The sequence below is a fragment of the Gouania willdenowi genome, chromosome 8 (genome assembly GCF_900634775.1).
Source record: "Gouania willdenowi chromosome 8, fGouWil2.1, whole genome shotgun sequence".
NCBI lineage: Eukaryota > Metazoa > Chordata > Actinopteri > Blenniiformes > Gobiesocidae > Gouania > Gouania willdenowi.
Genome location: NC_041051.1, coordinates 22,989,651 through 23,011,448, shown reverse-complemented (window position 1 = coordinate 23,011,448; position 21,798 = coordinate 22,989,651). Strand labels below are relative to the sequence as shown.

General features: G+C 39.2%; 1 protein-coding gene across 3 annotated transcripts; it reads left to right on the top strand.

Moving 5' to 3' along the window:
- The first annotated feature begins 4,028 nt into the window (after positions 1–4,028).
- Positions 4,029–21,039, top strand: nbr1b (NBR1 autophagy cargo receptor b). 3 transcript variants are annotated; one of them, XM_028455794.1, is made up of 23 exons: positions 4,029–4,262; positions 6,168–6,230; positions 6,732–6,750; positions 6,841–6,863; positions 7,911–8,108; positions 9,279–9,356; positions 9,437–9,690; positions 10,382–10,507; positions 11,178–11,384; positions 11,639–11,798; positions 12,790–12,873; positions 12,974–13,159; positions 13,406–13,522; positions 14,395–14,470; positions 14,759–14,869; positions 14,953–15,117; positions 15,206–15,502; positions 15,580–15,769; positions 15,838–16,068; positions 17,073–17,155; positions 17,229–17,307; positions 18,205–18,298; positions 18,535–21,039. In XM_028455794.1, the coding sequence occupies exons 1-23, from the start codon at positions 4,161–4,163 to the stop codon at positions 18,706–18,708; spliced, it is 3,117 nt and encodes a 1,038-aa protein (XP_028311595.1). In that variant the 5' UTR covers positions 4,029–4,160; the 3' UTR covers positions 18,709–21,039. The 3 variants fall into 3 exon arrangements, 2 of the variants coding, with proteins under 2 accessions (XP_028311595.1, XP_028311594.1); XM_028455793.1 differs by having other exon boundaries at positions 15,577–15,769; XR_003674672.1 differs by lacking the exons at positions 18,205–18,298; positions 18,535–21,039 and having other exon boundaries at positions 15,577–15,769; positions 17,078–17,155; positions 17,229–17,313.
- The last annotated feature ends 759 nt before the right edge of the window (positions 21,040–21,798 follow it).

The following is a 21,798-nucleotide window of genomic DNA, read 5'->3' as shown; positions in this document are numbered from 1 at the left end:
AAGGAAACTTACGTTTACTTCCACGAAACAATTCTTCAGAGCTGATGTCATTACATTTTGAGTCACAACATGTGAGAGAAGATGTGGAGAACACAATGTTAGGTATGAGGATCAACCAGTAACGGCCCAGAGTGAGCAACACAGACCACAAGTGACACATTCCAGAACAAATCCACGTTCAAAAATCATTGAACTTTGTCAGCAAACTTGTTCACATGATGTGATCCTGCAGGTAAACCTCTTTGACCTGGATCAGTCACACGCTGTGATGATCAACACTAACCTACAGGCTGCAAAGCTTCATCCTCCAACGCTCACACAGTGTGTTGTCCTGTTTGTTCCAACAGGTTGTTAGGGGGCGTAGACTAACCCTAAGAGGTACATGTTTGCTCCAAAAACAATCCAATATGACAATTAGACCAAGGGCGAGCCAACAACTGACTGACAACGTGCCAAACCCTTCAAACTTTTTTTTTTTTTAATCCATCGAGGAACACTGGTGCATTGCATTGTGGGATGTGGAGTCCTGTAGACAATTGCACAGACATGTTTTTATTTCATTCTTATTGTGATTTCTTGTGTTTCTTCTCCAGACAAGGAGGGCAGTGATTGGTTGACTCCATCTTTGTTCTAGTTTGTTCCCAGTATTCCCAGTGATATCACCTCACTCCAGACATTTCATTTCAGCTGGATTCAGATCTTGTGAACCCAAAATTAAACAGCTTTATTTAGCTGCCACTTTCAGTGAACACACCAGAAATGTGTTGGGAAGTCACTTAGGCTGAGTTTTTGGAGCAAACACAAGAAATCACAGTAAAAATTAAGTATAAACACTTCTATGCATCCATCTACGGGACTAAATATCCCATAATGCAATGCACCAACACACTCTTGAGCAGTAATTTCAACTTTACATTTTTTTTTTTAACTCGAACAAACAATCTTCAATTTATAGATCCATGAGGCCAACACTATACATCTTAATCTGATTAAAAAATAAATAAATAAAAAACACCAGCAGCTTAAAGAAATAATAAAATATGTATTTTTTTTTTAAAAAAGGAAAACACTTTGCAAAAGCTGACTATTGTAATGCTGTCAAACTGAGTCTGTGCAACTAAACTAAATAAATAATTTTGAACATCTTAGCTAGGATAAGGTAAAAAATGAAGGTAACACTTTGGACACAGAAAATATTCACCTATATCTGTATATGTGCTTGCTGTTATTAGTGTGTACCTAATGTGTTTCATTATTCATATCTTTGACACATTTTCTGATTAGGTTTTGAACTAAAACGATGATGAATAAATGCATCAAACTTTAATACGTAACGAACTAATAAATCCAGACCAATCGTGTCCGAAAAGCCAAATAAATAAGCAAACAGGAGGAAAAGGTGTTTGTTGAGGTTCAGGTTGAAGTTAATGTCAGTGTGAAGCCTTTAAACTAGACCAACTGGTCTTTCTGCGTGACATTTTATCAATGTGCATCTGTTGCACATCGTTGTGCCCAAATTTGGCTTTCCTGCTGCTTAAAGGTGAACATAACAAAAGCAATGTTGTTCACATTTTTTCCCAGACGTTGAGAGCAGGATCACATGTATTAGTCATACCTAAAAAACCTTCTGTGTTTAGGTTTCTTGGAGTATATAACACCAGCTCTGCATGCTTCTAAAACAGTTCTACTTTAATTGCATTCTTTGTTGATATATTGTTGGTGTTTTGGATTCAAAAGCAAGTTTAAACTTGAACTGATTTGGGGTGGAGTTTAGTTAAAAGTGCATGTAACGTGGGTTTATAATTTGACTGGTTCAAATTGTACTACTTGCTAAGATTAACTTAGAAACATGCAGTACATACATGGTGTTCTGACAGAAGTAATATGTCTTTACATACATATATTGGATTTTGAATTCAGGCTCAGCACCAATCATAGATTTCTAAAATAATGTAGAGAATAAAAAAGGTGTACACTGATAACAATAATATCCAGCAACACAACAACTTCATCTCAATGCAACAAGTGTCGTCATATCAGTGTGACTTAGAACCAGAAAGTTATTTTGAGTAACAGATTGTAATATTGGTCTTAAACTCTATCCTGGATCAAAGTCTTGAAGGGTGTGATAAAAAATAAAATGTCAGCTATCAGAAGTAACATTTTTAAATATCCAAGATAGGTTTATATTTGAGGTGGAAAAATGTCATTTGTGAGGAAACGGAGACAACAAAACATGATTTTTTTTTTTTTTTTTTTTTTTAATGGGCCCATGAACTAAACCTATGGAAGGAGATTAATCTCTGGTTAACAACCTGTTGCATGAACATAGACACTTTCTCATTTCAAGTCTGACAAATTGGATTGTCCACAACAAATATTAAGATTGACTTTTTAATAAATAGCGTTATTATTATTATTATTATTTCTGAATTCTACATTCACAAATGCCATTTGGCAAAAATCTCACCTTCATGGCATGCTTTAAAAAGTGACATTTCTCTGTTATTTAAATGCATAAATTAAATAATGCACATGCCAAGAAACTTTGTTCTCTTGTTTTTGAGTTCAAATTACTATAATATCCCCTTTGTTGATTCTTGCTCCTTTTTCTTGAAAGATTTTCTGTGAAATGTCGATGTGTTTTCATGTGTGTTCATTGAAATAAAATATAAAATAAAATGAAATAAAAAAAAAATATTGGTCTTAAACTGTTGCATTTTAATGTGGCTTTTGAAAAGCAGTGTGGAATCAAGAGTCACACCAAGATTTGAATTCACAAACAATTTCCAGTTCCTGTCCTCCCAAAATTACACCGCTATGTTTGATGTCTTTTTCTAATGATCTGTTTCCTCCTAACAACAGCAAATTAACATATTTAACACGTATATAATAAAAGCTTATCGCAGTACTCTGAACCAAACTATAATTTTGCCATGACTCCTGACACGGTGAAATGTGGTCACATGTGACCACTGAATGTGACGAGTTACAGATTTCTGCGCTACACCTGGTTGTGGGGAACACGGGAACCATTTGATGAGGATAAATGGCTGAGATTTCAGAGTCAGATCAAAAATCAGTTTACATTTTACTTATTCATTCCCGTGTGTTCAACGGGCCCATTATTGAAGATAAATCACTCACCGTGGAGGGGTTCACCGTGTCAGTAGCACTCACCAGCAGGCCTCCAGGTACACCGGCTCACAGGTGCATCATGGGAGCACCGGGGAATAAGGCCTCCATTGTTTGCCCGTGTCCGTTTATTTACTGAAATATGATGTGTCCATATTTCCATCCATTTTCTGACCCGCTTTGTCCTATTTCCACGTTTGATAAATAAAAAAATTGTATTTTCTTCATGAATAAAAGAAAAGTATGTTAGATGTTGCATTATTTGGTATCTATGGCAACCCGTTTTAACATTTAGTGTTAATTCAAGATGAACAAAACAGATATCTACAGCGACATTTTTCTAGTAAGAAAAAGTAAGTATTATTCCGTCAAAAACCATCGCCCACCCAAATATATATATATCTTTTTTTTTTTTTTATTTAAAAAATGCTCAAATTCTTGAAAATAGTAAATTTGAACCTTTTAGTGTTAAGTAAACACTAGTTTTAATTTGCAAACCGAACATAATTTAATAATAAAAGTAAAATGAAAAAATCTCAGTCCCTTGTGAAACTATATTGATAGATAGATAGATAGATAGATAGATAGATAGATAGATAGATAGATAGATAGATAGATAGATAGATAGATAGATAGAAGTCCTACACAAGTTGTATTGCATTGGAATTTAACAAAATAAATTGAACAAAAAATATATGTAAATCATTAATGAGGTTATTAATTCGACCTCTGAAAGGATCATAATATACATGTTTTTGGTGTAAGTACTTTAAAGTAAGTAAAATTAGGAACATTAATGAAAAACAAACATCCAAACAGTATTCGGTCTCCATGGTTACAGTTTCCAATACAAACTTCCGTCATAATCACTGCTAGTTCCGGGCATGTGACGCAGTGTGGGCGTGTCCTGCGAGCTGATGTAAACACACATACGTCCTCTGGTTCTGGTTTAGTCACCACACACTGGATTAAGCCCAGCTAACAGTGGCTGATAAATATATGCTGAATGTCTGTGTGGCCACGTCATGGATTTTTACATCAACCTTAAGGTGAATTTCAGGGGAAATTCCAAGAATTTCCTGCTGTCGGGAGGCGAGACAAAAAGCTGGGAGTCGATGGAGGCCATGGTAAGAGAATCCCCGTTAGCTCATCGTTAGCTCTCCGTTAGCACACACCGCGGTGATTCTCGTCTTGGAGGCCGGGTGCTGGTTCAGGGTCGTGAGTGTTGTTCGCAGGCACTATTGGGCCTCGGAATGTGAAATTTGGCCTTTCCATTTTCAATATCAAGTATGTGCACGCTGTTCTAAATGTGTCCTTAATTATTATATATTCTCACTATAACGGATACACTTCATCATAGCCTCAGACCTGTTAGCATCACAGCAGGAACGGTTTCAGATAATATTTAGCTTTATTTGTCCCACAGTGGGGACATTTGGTTTGTTCCAACTGCAAGAAAAGTGAAAGAAAATAGCCTTCATATATTGGGAAGAGATAAATGAAAAATGGATAATAACAAGGAGAAAATAAGTAAACATGTAATAATAATATCATAATAATTATCGCCTCAAACGCAATGACAAATCAACATAAACCGTTGCTATTGATGCGCAGCGCCCCTCATTGGTTAGTTTAGGTGAGGTGATAGGTGCACCACGTGACTTAAAGTTCCGTCATTTTTATTTTAGCTCATGTTTATTTTTTAGCTACCTCGCTAACCCTTTTATTTTAGCCCTAACCACATCCCTAACCCAGGGAATTTCCTAAAATGTTTATTCGCATATGTATCTTTAAAGGTGGAATTTGCCGTGTTAAATATGTTAAAATAAAAAAAACATGTATGACAAAAGTGGGATTGGAACCCACAGCAGCAGAAGGAAGAATTCTTGAGTCAGGCGCCTTAGACCACTCAGCCATCCTGACACAGTGATAAAACACAGGCACATGCTTTTGTAGAAAAGCAGGGCTATTGATACGTTTCCATATCAATAGACACTCCCATCAACATATTGTTTTGAATGTGTCTATAGTTTGTCATTATAGAGTGGACAATGTTAGATTATCCCCCTCAAAATATTGGTATCCCATTTTTTATGCTGTCAAAAGCATCCTCGAGACATGAACTTGACTTCACCTCTGAGGTTGTGCTGTGGTATCTGTTTCAAGATGTTAACAGGGCCTCTGATTTTCTGTGATTACATATAATGGTCGGACATCATCAATATACTCTTAAATGCATGCTACTTACTTATATTGTGATGACTATGTGTTGTGACTCTCTCAAGCTTTATTATATTGATGGCTTGAGTTGATGTGTAGATTTTCAGAAGAAAGGTGAGACTTTGATAGTTTCCACGGCAGAGCAATAAATATTAAGTAATACAGTAAAAATAAAAAAAAGACAACCGACATAGCCTTTTACCGTACATTCTGGTCTCGTGTTCCTTTGATGTCTGAGAATCAAAGACTAGAGATCGGCGATATTATCGGTTCACAAATATTATCCTCCTATATTAGCATAAGATAAAATATGGGTCAACACCGGCATCAGTTTTTCCACCAATATTGAAAAACTGGTATCTGCTGTTTTTAGAAAAATATTTTGAAACATATTAAAAACAAATTTGCTACCGTTTCCACTACTAAAGCTGAAAATTATTTTTATTTTGCACACATAATGTTTATTTGTGAAATACATCCAGTACCTGTCAGTCATGCTGATTAGAGCTGAAATTAGGGATGTCCCGAGTCAACAACAGTAGGTATGAGAAAAAACTGACCCATTTATTAATAACCAGTTGGTTACATAAATTTTATTCTTCAACATAATATCTACAGTATTCTACAATTGAATAAAATAAATAAAAAATGAATTGAGGCTGACATCGGACCGATATCCGATATCGATATCGAATTGAGACATTACTAGCTGAAACGTGTAATAGTGGTCACCTGACCAGGACTGTCTCTATGTTGGGATCTATTGGAGTGTTTGTTGTGAATTAACGGGACGTTCTGTCTGTGCTTTGCAGGTGAAGCGGGCGTTTGGCCTCTGTAGCCTCCAGCTCACCTATATTGATCAGGAGAATGAAGAGGTCAGAGGCCCTCTGTTATTTTCCATCTAACACCTAGGAATCACTGCATGTTGCACACTTATCTTTAATCTGTGCTACGTTTAGACACATTTGATTTTAGCCCCTTCTACCAATGAATGGGAGACGCAGATTAATTACTGTTGATAAATTATTTGTATTAATCATACACACATAGGGATGTGATACACCCAGCAATATAGCAGTGTTTTACAGGCTTCATGGAGAGTTAATGCAAGTTATATTGTTTTATATTGATATAATTTATACTTCGATGATATAAAGTGTAACAAGCAGGTGGCTTTTCAAGTCAGAAGTTGGTTAAACAGACTTAATTCATAATTAATTGTCTTTTTGAACTCAACACATTTTAACTAATATCCGACGTGTGAAAAGTAGCATAAAAGACTATAGGACATTTTTTTTCTTCTTAAATCAGGCTTTAATTGTGATCATGTCACCATTTGTTTATATCTGCATCATTTTTTTTTTCTTTTCCTCCAGGTTTCCATCAACAGTCAAGGTAAATACAGAGCTAACTCCTGAGCCAAAAAAAGTGACGGATATTCTGCTCATTTTATGTGAAAAAATGTTTTTTCTGCTTTTGTTCCAGTGGAGTATGAAGAGGCACTTAAGGTAGGCTCACATTGGTGCACGTACACACACACAAAGAAATTGAAAAATTGAAGTTGTTAAGGTTTTAAATTTTCTATGTAAAGTAACCATGGTAACGTTACAAAGGGATATTTTCTAAGTTTATCTTTTGTTCACTTTAAATATTTAAAGAGGACTTGGTTGTTGTCATTTCCTTATCACTCCATCACAAAAGATGAACAGACAGTTGAATATTCAGAAGATTTGAATTAAATATGAGGTAATTCAGACATAGGCAACTGGTGGCCTGGGGGACTCATTTGGCCGTCAGTCTAATTTGTGTGGCCTGAAAAATAAACACACAAGATGACACCATGACACACAAAAAAAGAGAAAAATACTAAAAATGACTCATAAAACAGACCAAAGACTAAAAATATACACAAAATGACTCATAACACACATAATATTAACAAAAATATACAAAATAACAGAAAAATACACAGACATGAAAATTACACAAAAAACAAAAAAATATTCAAAATGTCTTAAAAAAAAAAAAGCAAACAACAATTACAAATATGCACAAAATGACTCGTAAAACACAAAATGTCAATAAAAACGCACCAAAAAAAAAAACACAAAGCCTTTGTTGTTTGTGTGTTAATGCCCTGATTGGTCATTATTCTAAATGTTGACATGAATGTTGATGTGACCCTTAGATCAGATACAATCACATGCTAGTGACCCCGCTGTGATCAAAGCTGCCCGTGTTTGATCGACATCTCTTTGACATAGCATAAAAATATGTTATTTACGTTATGTTTGTATGCTTGGTGAAGTCATGCTACAGTTCCTTATTGTCACTAAACTCCTCCACATGAAGTAGTTTAATATTCCCTCCGATACGAGATCCAATGCTGTGACCTCTGCCCTCACTTTGGTCTACTTTCATATGGTAACCTGTTAATCATTGTGTTGCACATGCTAAGGTCGTGTTTCTTGTGAAGCTGTCTGTTGTTTGTATGTTTGTAGTTGTTGAACGAGTCGTTTCAGTGAGTTTTGACCACTCGCTGTCGTTGTTCTCAGAGTGCAGCGAGACAGGGAAACCGCCTGCACATGAACGTGTATGAGACCCGAGGTCAGACGGCAAGGGTGACCACCTCCACCACCTCCAAGGCTGGTGGAGCAGAGCCCAAGAAGGGTTTCAGACCCCCACAGCAGTGCCCCACTCTGGCCCAGGTAGTGAGCCGCAAAGTCCAGGCCGCGGTACCGGACCAGGGCATGGTAAGTAAGAGTGGGAGGAAATATCTAGATTAAAATAATTTGAATTATATGTCTATTTTTTTTGGGAGTTTGTTGTTTTTGATGCTGTCACTTTAAAAAAGTTATAAATTATTTTTTTTTAAACTTTTTAAATTTACTCAACTCGAACTACAGCCTTTTTAGCTGGTCAACTTTTCTTTACAGCCATTCCAAAATATAACTTAGGGTTGATCTAAAGACCTCTGAGGACAAAGAAAATTGTCTCGTACACCTTCAGACATTTAACTCCTGCACACTGACTCCTGTCATATACAATGTAGTCCTACAGTGCATTTTACCTATCCTGTTTGGGAATAATACATGATAATAATAATCATAAAAACATTTGCATTTTCTGAAGAAAATACAAGTGAGGATGCAGATGCTGGCCACATCACAGTGCATTAACTTATCATTGGCATTAGCTTGCATTCGCATTAGCCTAGCAATAACCTAGCAATGGCATTAACCGAGCATTAATATTGACCTAGTATTTTCTTTAACCTAGCATTATAATTAGCCTAGTATTTGCTTTAACCTAGCATTATCATTAGCCTAGTATTTGCTTTAACCTAGCATTATCATTAGCCTAGTATTTGCTTTAACCTAGCATTTTCATTAGCCTAGCATTAGCGTAACAATAGCAATAACCTAGCATTAGCCTAAGATTAGCATTCACGTAACATTCACTTTAACCCAGTATTAGCATTAACCTAACAGTAACATTAGCATTAACCTAGCATTAACATTAACTTCTCTATTTATATTCTAGTTTCCAATGTTGTCAGTGTTTTTCATTTTTACCCATGTACCCCCTATGACAATTTGTGTACCCCTGGGGGTACCCGTACCTCACTTTGGGAACATAGGGCTTAGATGATCTACTCTCAGTTAAACTTTAGCTACAGTATATGCAAATTAAATAAAAACTGCTTTACTGAGTCCAACAATGTAATTATCATTATTATTATTATTAATATTATTATTATTATTATTATTAGAGCTGATGCTGTAAATGACCCCCCATTAGCTTCCAGTCTCCTCTGCTAAACGTTTGTGATTCATGGCTAAATGAATCAAACAGTGTCTGCCATCGACTCATTGTGGTTGTGATTAAGAGTTAAATGTGTGAACTGTTCTTCTTTTGACCAGGTGATCATGAAAGAAGTAAAAGGATCCAAAGAAGAAGACAAGACCCCACCAGCTTGGTTTACCTCATACATGGAAAAGGTAGGAACATAATTTACACATCCAAGGGTTCTGCGTTGCTGATAATTCTTTTTTTTTCTCCTTTTGTTTCACGCCTGCAGTTTAAGGACCAAGTGGTCCGTGAGGCAGTGGAGAAGATCTGCAGGGAGTTCTCTGGACAATGTTGCATCCACAAGCCTATGGGTGCAGGAGGGGCGGGGGGCGTAGGGGCCGGTAGAGGGGAGGCAGGAGGAGGAGCAGACGTCCAGCAAGTCCCTGAGGTGTCCTCCTCCACACTGCCTGGAGCTCCATCCTCTTCTACTCCTCCCTGTTCCTCCTGCAGGGGCCAGACCACGGGGGGAGGATTTCAATGCAGGTGGGAGCAGCTTTAAACACAACAATGATATCTATTACACTCTCAACTGATCGTTGTTGGCTTCATTTTTTAGAGGTGAAAATGTTTAGGTGGATTTCATGTGAACTATTCCATGCATAGTTTCATCCATTGACAATCTAACTTTCACAGAGCAGGATCCCATACACACCCTTAGTGTGATAATCACACAGTTCAGTTAGTTTAAATTATCAAACACATCTCGGGTTCTTACATTAAAAAATTGTCTCAGTTTAGAAATCCTTCTTTTTCACACCCAGAGAACACATTTCTGTGCAGACTACGCAACAAGAACATGCTGCAAGAAAAAAAAAAAAATAGTCTGCTCTGAGGAACACACAGAACAACCTTATATTTACATCACTGCCTGGAAGAAGCTAATGAGTAAAGAACCAGAGTCACAAATATCACAGGAAAGGGTTAGGGGAACTAATGAAAAGCAGTTTATCTATTACCTATTAACTTGGTTCACTTCCCTAGTCTATCCTGATGTTAAAATGGAACCAGTAGTTCTTTCAGTTTAACTAGAGAAGTGTTTTCAGAGGAAAGCCAGTCCAGATAGAGCGTGACATTTAAAACAAATGTATTTTCTATATCTATTTTTTTTTTTTGCATTGAATTGCTGACAGTGTTGTTTCCTGTCTGTCTGTCTGTCTGTCTGTTTGTTTGTCAGTGTGTGTACTTCCTGTACTCTGTGTGAGCCCTGCAGTTTCTCACACGATCCCAGTCACAACCTGGTGAGAGCAAGGACTCCCCTGTCCATCCCAGAACATGGATCACCTGCCCCGGACCACAGCAGGTATAGCTCCACTTCAACCAGGGGAAGAGCATTAAATCACACATAATACCATTATATCACCTGCCCATCGGCCACTGATTAAATACACTGAGAAGAGAGGGAACTTCTTTCTATGTTGACGAGGTGTTAGGAATAGTATTTTATGATTTAAATCTAAATCTAACCCAGGTGTCACATTTATTGGAATAAACAACTGGTTTTACATCATTGAAGTTACCCAGAAGTGTTAAAAACATCAGGTGTTCAAACATTTAAATTAAATATATAGAAGAATGCTGCTCTTTTAATCATTAATACTAGGGGTGTCCCGATCCAATATTAATATCGGTCCGATATCAGCCAGAAAACAAGTATCAGATTTATACTGACAGTAAAAAATAACTTATGTGAACTTGAATTGTTTGCACTTTAAAAGTATAATGTAACATTACTTGATCAAACATTTTTTAACATTCCACACTACAAAATAAGTAATAAAATTATGTATGATTTGAGCTGACTTCAGGTCGGATCGATATTGGTATCGGCCAATACTCAAGGCTGCAATATCAATATCGTATCAGAAGTGAAAAAGTTGTATCGGGACATCCCTAATTAATGCAACATGTAATAAATCAGATTAGTTCCTTGTATAACTTGAATCTTATTTCATTTTCCCGTTCTCGTGCAGGTTCTACAGACGAGGTGACCGCAGTTTCCGTAAAGCTGAAAAGCAGCGGCTAAAAGCGGAGAAGCGCCTGCTGAAAGCCGAAGTCAAAGAGATCCGAAAACAGCTTAGGTTGGAGAGGCGGGGCATACAGTGGAGCTCCTCCCACAGAGATGGAAGCTCCTCCCCCGTACTCCTGCAGCCTCGGGCCACTCAGCACAGCAGCCCAGAGTAGGTCACCGTCAGTGTTCCAATCATTAGCAGCACTCACATCATTGAACACAACAACATGAAAAACACAAGTGATTGATCTGATCAATACTTTAACCAAAGCTATATCAGATATGTATAATAAATGTAACTCTACCTTTACTGGTGTTTGGTTCAGCATGATTAAGTCATAGGTGGGCGGGGCTAAATGAAATCTTTCCTGATGTATAATTCAAGATGGAAACAAAGATGAAAGATAATGTTTTCCTATGCAGGCGACCAAAGCGGCCCTGCCCCCTTGTAGTTCCAACCATGACGGCGGTCTTCCTGGATGAAAACCTTCCCGATGGGACCCGCCTGCGTCCTGGGACCAAGTTCATTAAGTACTGGAAGATGAGGAACACTGGAACTATGAGCTGGAGCACCGACACCAAGGTAAGGTCCTTCATCCATCCACCTGTTCATAAACGCATTCACAGGCTGCATCACTGAATGACTCTCTCATCTAATGCTCATGATGCAATCATCATTTCTAAAAATCATTTACATTCATACATCAGCTTTGCATTCATGGGAACAATTAAAACTTTAACATTGTTACTAGTGAAGGGAAGATGGTAAACTGCTGCTAGCATACACAGTGTTTCAAATTTAAAATCAAAGTTAGATTATAGCTGCTGCACAGTAATGTTCAAGGCCAGGCAGTTTAGGGGGAGAGAAAAAATCAGTTATTAAGACAAAAATCAAAAAATACACAAATTGCATTTAGACAGCATGGAGATGTTATTAACAATGATATATTGGCTCCAACAGTGAAAATCTGATTTAAAAAAGCACATTTTTCCACTGACTCCAATTCCTCGCAGAAGAGTGAAATTGAAGAGGCTGTTGAGATAAAATTCTGATATTTTCCAAACATCATCTACAATGAAACCAAACATTTAGTCTTTTTTATGAACAACCGAAATGTATTTAGTTAGAATTTGCAAGTACAGTATATGTTTACAGCACGATGTGTGTGTCAATTTTGAAGATCAAAAATCACATGACAGATCAAATATACAGTTTTTGATAAAAACACAATTATTTGGTATAGGTTTGAATGTAGAAAGGTTTCTTCAGTGTTGGGGCTACATTTTGGTGAAAGTTGCAAATCTGTAGAACATACAGTTCATTTGTTATGAATTTTCAAAATGTTTAATTGGCCTGTTTTTGCTAATCATGGGACTGGTTCTTTATGTAAATTTTGTGATTTTTCACACATGGAAAATAGGATTTCCACATTTATTTGTAATTGCAGATAGACATCTTAATAAAACACATACTTTAGCACAGGTATGGTGAAATCCTTTCACGTGTTTGAAGCAGAAGTGTGTGTGTGTGTGTGTGTGTGTGTGCGTGCGTGTGCGTTCGTGCGTATTTGCAGCTAAAGTTCATGTGGGGAAACCTGGCGGTGGGATCCGGGGACCGTTGGAGGGAAGTGTCCGTTCCTTTCCTCCAGCCGGGCCAGGTAAGACATGTAAACAAGGAGCAGCGCTTCCTGCTGCACACTGCATGTGCTGCGGCGTTTTATAAACAACATGCTCAAGTGTAGCGTTGTGTGGTTGCAGGTGGGCATAGTGAGCGTGGCTCTGTGTGCTCCGACCGTGGAGGGCTCGTACACCTCTCATTGGCGTCTGGCTCATTCTGGAGAGCAGTTTGGACCCAGAGTGTGGTGCAGCATTGTTGTTGACCCTCGAGCTCCGGCTCCCATGATGGCTGATGGAATACTAGTGTCGCCATGTGTCACACCTCAGGTACAACTCAGGAATCACAAAACAGGGGCAGGACCTTTAATTTACTGACTGAGAACTAAGATAATACTTTAAGTGGTGTCTTTATCATTTGTGAATTTAACAGATAAAACATATTACAATTAAAGTTGAGTTTAAGGAGAGTGAATGAAATGAGAAATGTTGATGTGCAGCGTAGTTGTCTTTTTGAGGCTTCCTATGTCAGTTACAGTGTGCTACCTTCTAAAGCTGTGAATGTTTTGGATGTAGGGTAAGAACCCAGTGACCAAAGAAGGAAAAGCCTGCACTGCTTCTCAGGAACAAGCTCAGATGTCCCTGGACCAGGAGGAGTACTACATTCCCTCTGTGGACATGCTCACTGCTCAGGTAGGGTCCTTTGTAGGCCTCAGCCTGGCCCTGCTCAAAGTGTAAATACACCCTAAAACCACTTTTTTCTGCTGAATACATCAATTATTAGATATGAAGTAAGGTAGTTTATTTATCCTAGTCCTCTTCTTCACAGTTTAGTCAAAATATTTAAATTTAGCATTTTTATTTGTAAAATGTCAGAGTGAACATCCTTTATGGGTTGAACTTGGGCTAAGATTAGATCAGTGACATCTTTTGGGATCAGTGATGTCACTAACTGTCACTGTTGGCCACGCCCCTCCTATAAAAGGTGGGAGGAGGGACTAGGCCTCCTCCTCTCACAGTCCTCAGTGAGCATTGATTGGCAGCTCCACGAGGAACTATGCAGCGCTATGGGGGCGGGGCTGCTGTTTCTGGCTGTGTTTTTACGACTCTAGGAGCAACGCCCATAATCAAGACATTTTTTGAATCCCTCCCTGGGTGTGTACATACACTTTAAGTATGTTTGATTCCCGTTTTGCCAGCAGTTTTAAAAAAAATAAATCCCACACTTTGTGATTCTGAAGTCGAAGCATTAATGTTTTCTATAAATCTCTTCAGTCTGGTAAATTGGTGCTGTTGATGATTAGTTTGCTTTACTTTTGCTTGAAAATGGACCAACATTATTTTTTTCACTGAATAAATCCCATCCTCACAATAACAAGGTATGGCAGGCCTGTTCTCTTATTGGTTTTGTTCATATCTTTGACGCTATTTGTAGAATGAAAGGGTGATTAAAATGCAGATAAAGTGATTATTCCTATTGATAAAATGATGAGTTAATTAATTTTAATGTACCCAGCTTCTGTGTAAATATTACATCCATTTATTTCTGGATCTTCTCCTTTCAGGATCTTCTGTCATTTGAGCTGTTGGACATAAACATCGTCCAAGAGTTGGAGAGTGTCCCCAACAACACGCCTGCTGGTAGGAGCCGTTCCCCTTTCTAGTTAAAAGTCAGTGTCACATCCACGTGCATTCACGTGGTGGGCGGGGCATGGAGGAGTTTGTGTGAAAGAACAGGGGAAAAAACAGAGAAAGCAGTGACTCTATAACTATGATTTTATCTCAAAATAAGCTTTAAAATTTAACTACGTCCTCATCAATCATGTTGTATTATTCTGTATTAAAATCTTGGTGTTTATATCGATACATGTCCCATCCCCAGCTCCCACTAAAACTCTGTTTGCATCCCATCTTTGTCCTTTATTCCAGATATGACTCCCTGCATGTCCCCACTGCCCCAAGATGGCCACATGCAGGAGAAAAGCAGTACTCCTTTGGGTCTGATTCAGGAAGAGACAGAAATCATTAACAATATCATAGGTAATGGAGCTCAGGTCTTTAAACACGTTAATGTAAGTGTGTGTGTATGTGAACCAGTTCCTGTATCTGTTGCTGCTCCTCAGAGGCTCAGCAGGAAGCAGGAGCTGAGCAGGGCGGGGTTCCAGCTCAGGAGGAGGGAGAAGATGACATGAACGGGACTCAGTTTGTTTGTGAGACTGTGATTCGCTCAATGACGTTGGAGGAGGCCCCTGACCACGCCCCTCTCAGAGCTACCCCCCCAGCAGCAGGTATTTAAAGTCTGAATGTACATTTCAGGAATGATCTTTTTTGTTTTTACTTAACACCAAAAATGTTTTTTCTCTTGTTTGCTCTCAGTGCTGCGTCCAGCAGCTCAAGGTGGCTCCTCCTCCTCCTCTTCATCCTCTTCATCCACCTGTGTAAAAAGTAGAACAATGGTCACTAAGGACTCCGCCCACAGTGGGCGTGGCAGCTCCACCAACTTTTTGAAGACTCCAGCTGCGTTGAAGGCCTCCCTCCCCTCCCCTCTGAAAGCTTCTCTTCCTGCTCCTCAGTCTGTGTCCCTGACTCCAGGTCTCGGTCCCTGTTCTGTACCGACTCTGCTCCCAGCGACCCTCAGAACTGCCGCACTGCAGGAGAACCCCTCCTCCACAGGTGAGCAGACCATCAGTATGTGGTTCTTTATGTTGTTGTGCAGTGAAATTATTGATCGTTCCTGCTTTGATCAGTAGGTGAAGTGTCCTGTATGAAAAGCATCTGTCAGGAGTCCAGGACGGGGGAGAGGGAGAAGGAAGGAGGTGAGAAGAGGAAAGAGGGGAAGGGGATAAGGAGCCGATCTTCATCCACCTCCTCAGAGGATTACATCATCATCCTCCCTGACTGCTTTGACACCAGTCGACCTTTAGGGGAGTCTATGTATAGGTAGGGAGAAGCCCACGGTGTCCTGATGTAGACACACAGAGACTCTGAGTGTGTTTCCTCTGTTGCAGCTCTGCTTTGTCCCAACCCGGGGACCTTCCAGCAAAGACACCCACGGACTCAGAAACCTCAATGTCCAACCACCCAGGTAGCTCGGCTGCAGAGGGCGAGCCGGGTGTGGCAGCTGCAGCTGAGTTATCAGAAACCAGCGCTAACGACATGCTGTGCACATCTCAGACACTGGACGATGAGCCGCTGACCCCTGAAGTGGTGACGCCGCCCAAAGCTGTCATTACACAAAGGTGAATGTGGGAGAGGGCGTGGCTTCCTATCAGTGCATCACACACACCCACTATAGTCACTACACACACTAAACCCTCTGGGTTTCATAACAGGTCGATGGTTAAAGTCCTAATGTCACAATTTGGAACAACACATTTTTTTATCTCATTCTGCAAAATAAACCTGTGCACGGTTTGCCTGGAATCATTAATGAACCCTCATTTGTTTCTAATCCTCTGCTCAGTAAAAAGCCCAAATCCAAGGTGTTGTTGAGGTTGATGAGGACGGGAAGGTAATAGTAATAGTTTCCAGTAACTAGAGCTGAAGACCTTTGCCTGACCTTTGTCCTAATTTCAGTGGTTTTACTTGGGATCGTCTCAGGTTATTATTAGTGTGAGAACTGAGAATGATGTAGAAATAGATGCTGAGGAGGTGAAACAAAGGCTGACCTCTGGAAAATTAATACATTTTGTTAAAAAATGTTAAAACGACTCATTCTAGACTCGGCGTCTCGGACTGTAACGGGTTAAAGTTTACAAGAAATATGCTTCATTTGGGTTTTCATTCTGTCGGGCTTGGCTTGTGTCGGGACGCACTTTTAAGGCCCGATTAGTTACAGTTCTACCAGTAACATCAGAAAAGACAAAAGAGTTGTTTCTTAATGAAAAAAATCAGTGGAGGGATGTTTGTAACGCTGCTGACCTCAGCAGAATCCTCTCAGGCGTAACAATCCGTTTGTGGTTATTGTCCAAGTGCAGGCAGAGCGTCACATTGTGCTTTAAAATGAACACATGAATAAAGAGGAATTATTTAGGCTGTGTTGTTGGATTTAGGTCTGACATTCTGACACAGTTTAACAATGAAAGCTCAATAAATACACATCTTAACTCTGTGTAACGAGTGGAGTAGAACTGATCCTTTTAACAGACCTGATGATGGTTTTGTTGAACATGCACACAGTGATGTAGTGAATGTCATGATGTGTGGGTGAATGAGTGAATTTCTTGCTCTCTGCTTCCAATAGTACAGAGGTCAGTGGAAACGCTGACTCGGATGTTTCTGCTGAGGAAGAAACGGAAAGTACTGAGCTCTACCGAACACAGGACGGTACGTAGAACACGTTTGGAAAATCACTCGTCAGTGTGCGTCAGCGTTAACTTTACATTGCGTTGTCATGCAGCTGAAGGTTCTGACCAGAGTCACACTGGTGATGGTGATGGTGATGAAGACGCAGAGAATGACAGCCCTGTGGACCCCAGGTCTCTCACACACACACGCACACACACTCTGTCATGTCTTATGTGCCAGTTACTCCTAAAGATACAACTCAAAATGATTTATTTCTAATGATACATTCTCTCTCATTGGAGTCGTACAGCAGGTTACAGAGCAACAACACATGTAAATTAAGGTATTCATGCAACAGGTACATCACAATGGCAATAGCAAAAACCATACAGCACATATAAGATTACCTTATTGCAAAGAAAACAATGAGTAAGAAAGAAAGGAAGACAAAGAGACAAACAACAAAAATAAATAAATACATTTAAAAGGGTGGGGGTCTCCTCATTGAATGATGGGGCTCCTTATGGTGTGTTTTAAAGTGATGGTACAGAAATACAATTAAAGATAGATGATGTCCAATTAGAAAATGTTACAGAAAATAAATTCCTAGGAGTAGTAATTGATAATAAACTGACATGGAAAACTTACATCAGACATATAAAAAACTTTATACAACTTATAGGCCTATTACATATTTGGCTACACTTGTTTTTATCCTACTGGTATCTGTCAGTTAATTACCATTATTGGTATTTTGCATTGTATTCTTGTGAATCTTACAAATTATTAGTCAGTTTTCCTGTTCTGTTTAGTATTTTTCAAGAAGTACCAACAGACTGGGAAGCAATATGTTATTATATAATTAAGAAATGGGAGTTGGATTCAATAATTATTTCTTATTCTCATTCCTTTTCCAGCAACATATTATTGCTATTATAAGTGTACATGGATCACATATATTGTTTTGGACATTTTTGTTTGTTTTCTGTGTTGGGGTTTCCTTGTATTTAAAAAGATTGTGTTCTTTTTTTGGTTTTCCTTTTCGTCATTGCTTGAAACAAACAAAGTGATGATAATCTGTCCTTCAGGCACCCTGGCATCACCAGCGGCCTAGTGAAAGGAGCTCTGTCTGTAGCTGCCTCGGCTTACAAAGCTTTGTTCACAGGACAAGGCCCCACACAGGTGATCATTACAGACTTCACAGCTCTGTTCTCTTCTATACTTGTACTTCTTCTAGCTATCATTCTCAGATTAACCTGTAGGAAGAAAATTACTTTAAAAAGCATTTAATTGACTCTTCAATTTCGATCTTAATGCGTACATTGAAAGGTTGACCAGCTGCAGCTGAGTGTAAAGATGAATAATCAGAGATGGTGACCTTTGATGAACGTCGGCTCTAACTTCCTGTTCTTGCTCAGCCTCCTGTGGACGCGTCCACCCAGGAAACCATGATGGCCGTACTGGTGGAGATGGGATTCGGGGACCGCCCGCTCAACCAGCGGCTTCTGAAGAAACACAACTACAACCTGCTGGACGTGGTCAACGAGTTGGTCCAGATGACGGACAATGACTGGTACTCCACACGCTACTGACAGGACGGAGACGACGGTTCAGCATCACCATGACAACATCAGGAGACGGACAGACTTTTCAGTCCCACAGAGTGCTGATGGAGGAGGACACTGAGGTACTTCTCTGGGATCCTGCACAACACCTTCTGCCACTTCATGTCTACAGTGTTGGTTCGAGTCCAACACGAATGGACAAAGTCCTCTGAGGTGGGAAATAGATCTGTGAAATATTTCCTGCTGTGTAGAATAAGGAAAAGAAAAAAGAATCGCTGTCACAAATAGTCTTAGTGTTGTACTTATCTTTGTTCGTTCATGAGAGCTGACATCAGGAGCTGTTGGTACGGAGTTATCAATGAATAGAAAGGTTTAATGCTCCCTGAAATATGAATCAGCAAAGCCACCCTTTATTTCTGGATCCATATGCAGCACGCCATTAAAATAATCCAGTATTTCCTTAATGTCGATGAGTGACCGTCATTTGTCACAGCTAACAGGAGCGCTAACAGACAGAATCCTTACAACAGACACAAAAAAGGCAAACATTGAAACCTGATCAAATACACCAAGCTCCAGCTTTTATAAAATCTGTAATAAAACAACCAGACGAGTGGATGAAGCTGCTTTAAACGTCAGTCTCCTGAGTTCGTTCAATCATTAGTTTGTGCACGACAATCACAGTAAAGTCATGAACCAAGGAACTCTGCTGTCATCACCACCACATATACAGACCATAATAATAACACTACTGAGGTAATGGGAAAGTAATGAAATAAAACATGTACAGTAGGTGGCAATATCGAGTTGGTTACAACACGCCAATAGCCAAGACAGAAAATAAGAACACTACTGAGGTAAAAAAACACTGTTTAAAGTCAGTGGATTCACAGAAAGTTCACTGTTTAAAACACAGAGACAGAAACGTCTCCGTAATGTGATGAAAGTCACATCTTCACAGTTCGGTGTGTGATCTGTATTTAAGCTCTGTGATTTTAATGAGCTATTAGTGTGTATCTAATCATCAGTCATTCTCCTCATCTTATTGGCTTTAAGGATGCTTCTCTCTCTGTCGAGGTTTAACAATGATCCAAATGTAGGAAGTGATGCCCTATACCCAGCATCCTTTGCAGCAGGCCTTGTTTGCTCTCATTATTACTTAAGGCCTCATGTCATTCCACTCAGAGCTGTTACTTCCTCCTCTTACTCCTTTTTCTTTTAAATGTGTTTGTTTGTCCAATGTTTCTCTGCACTGTTGTAGTAAAAGCACTGGACCATGTTTCACAACAGAACGTGCACAGTTTAAAGTCTGATGATGAAAGGGATTGATCAAACCGATCAATGGTCCAAATAAATATATAAATATATATATATACACAGTATCGTGTGTTTTCTCTCCATTTCCAGATTCCATGAGTGTAAATAGTGTTTGCCGTGCGTTTCTTTGGCTCGAGTCCTGATCCGTGCACGTGCTGGGCTCCACCCGTTTGTTCCCATCCTGGAGATGACGAGCTGAAGTCTTAAGTGTAGCATCGCTCCAACGTGTTGCCACATTCGCTCTAACTTCATGTCACACATTCCTCTGCAGCAGCTGCTCCCAAAGCTCGATGTTAGCTTTAGCTCCGTGGTGTGTGAGTAGCATTAGCAGCCTGCTAACGACCCATTTCTCTCTGTGTTTTTCTTTGCACTTTGCACTCAGTCACACGTCTGTGGCCTCATGCACAACAACAACAACGATATCACAGTGTTCCTTTCTTTGCATTTGCATTTCCTGAAGGTCAACTGACGACGATGCAACAACATACCTTCACCAACGACCATAGGAGGAGTCACATGACATGTATGTCAATGTGAATAAAAATCAGACTTTAAACTGAACCTAAATCCAGCTTTGATCGTTTTCAGATGTTGTTGTTGTTTGGATTTTACTTGTTGTGTTTCTTTGTTCAGACCAAAGTCTCTGACCTGCTCAGGTCAATGATGATGATGATGGCACATGTTGTGATTCTGTTCATTTTCATTGTTCGGCTTCCTTTAGCAGAGCACTTTTTACTGTGCACAGTATTGTTCACTCCGAACTTTTAATGGAATGTGTGTAACGGTGTGTAATATATTGTATGACTAAAGACATGTTGCTGTGAGCTTGCTGAAGGCTGCTTGGAAACAGAAAACTGTATTTTTGGGCTTATTGTTTGGTGGTTGAAATTGCTTTGCTGTTAAAGTGTTTTTCCTTTGTGAAAAAAAAAAAAGCTGATTGATTTAAGACGTTGTTACGGTTTGCACTTGAAATGACTTGAAATACGTGGGGTTAAAGTTCAAAAGATAATTAAATGAAGCAGCACCTGTGGGGTTATGGTCCACTGTGTCTTGTATTCATTAACACACATAAACATCAGGGAAAAATGCTGAAAACAAACTAATGTCTGATTCTTTTCTAATGAAAAATAATGACGGATAAAGAAAGGATGGGACATGTTTATTATCTAGTTATAGATCTACACATGTACCGTAGATGTCACAAGTTTAGGAAATAGAAACATAGAAATACAATTTATGCAAAATAAATTTGAGCAGAAGGTATTTCCCAGCCCTGCTGCTCTGTTACAGAGTTTATCTTGAACTGATATCTTTTAGAAGTCTACACAACATAACTAATAATTAAGTAAAAAGTAATGTATAAAACCCAACCCGTCCTTTTTCCCTTTAAAAAAAAAAACTGAACTGCTGGTGTCATATCTGAATCTCCTCCCCTGGTTAACACCATCCATCTCTACCACATTACTATTCTGGTGCTTTCCCCTCACAGAAGGAACCACATTTAGAGATGCAGTCGTTTCAGCTGAAAAGGAAAAGCAAACCTAAATGTCACAGAATAAGGAGCTTTCTAGGGAAAGCTTTTGAAGCTCTTACATCCTGTTATCCTACAGAGTGTAGCATGGTGGTGGCAGCATCATGTTGTGGGGATGTTTTCATGAGAGAACAACTTGTCCACATAGAGGGAAAGGTTCTGCTCAAACACAGCAATGACCTGACAAACACGGCCCGGATGAGAAGGGAGGGGCTTCAGGAGCATGTGGGGAACGTCCTTGAGTTGCTCTACCAGAGCTTTGAATCCCG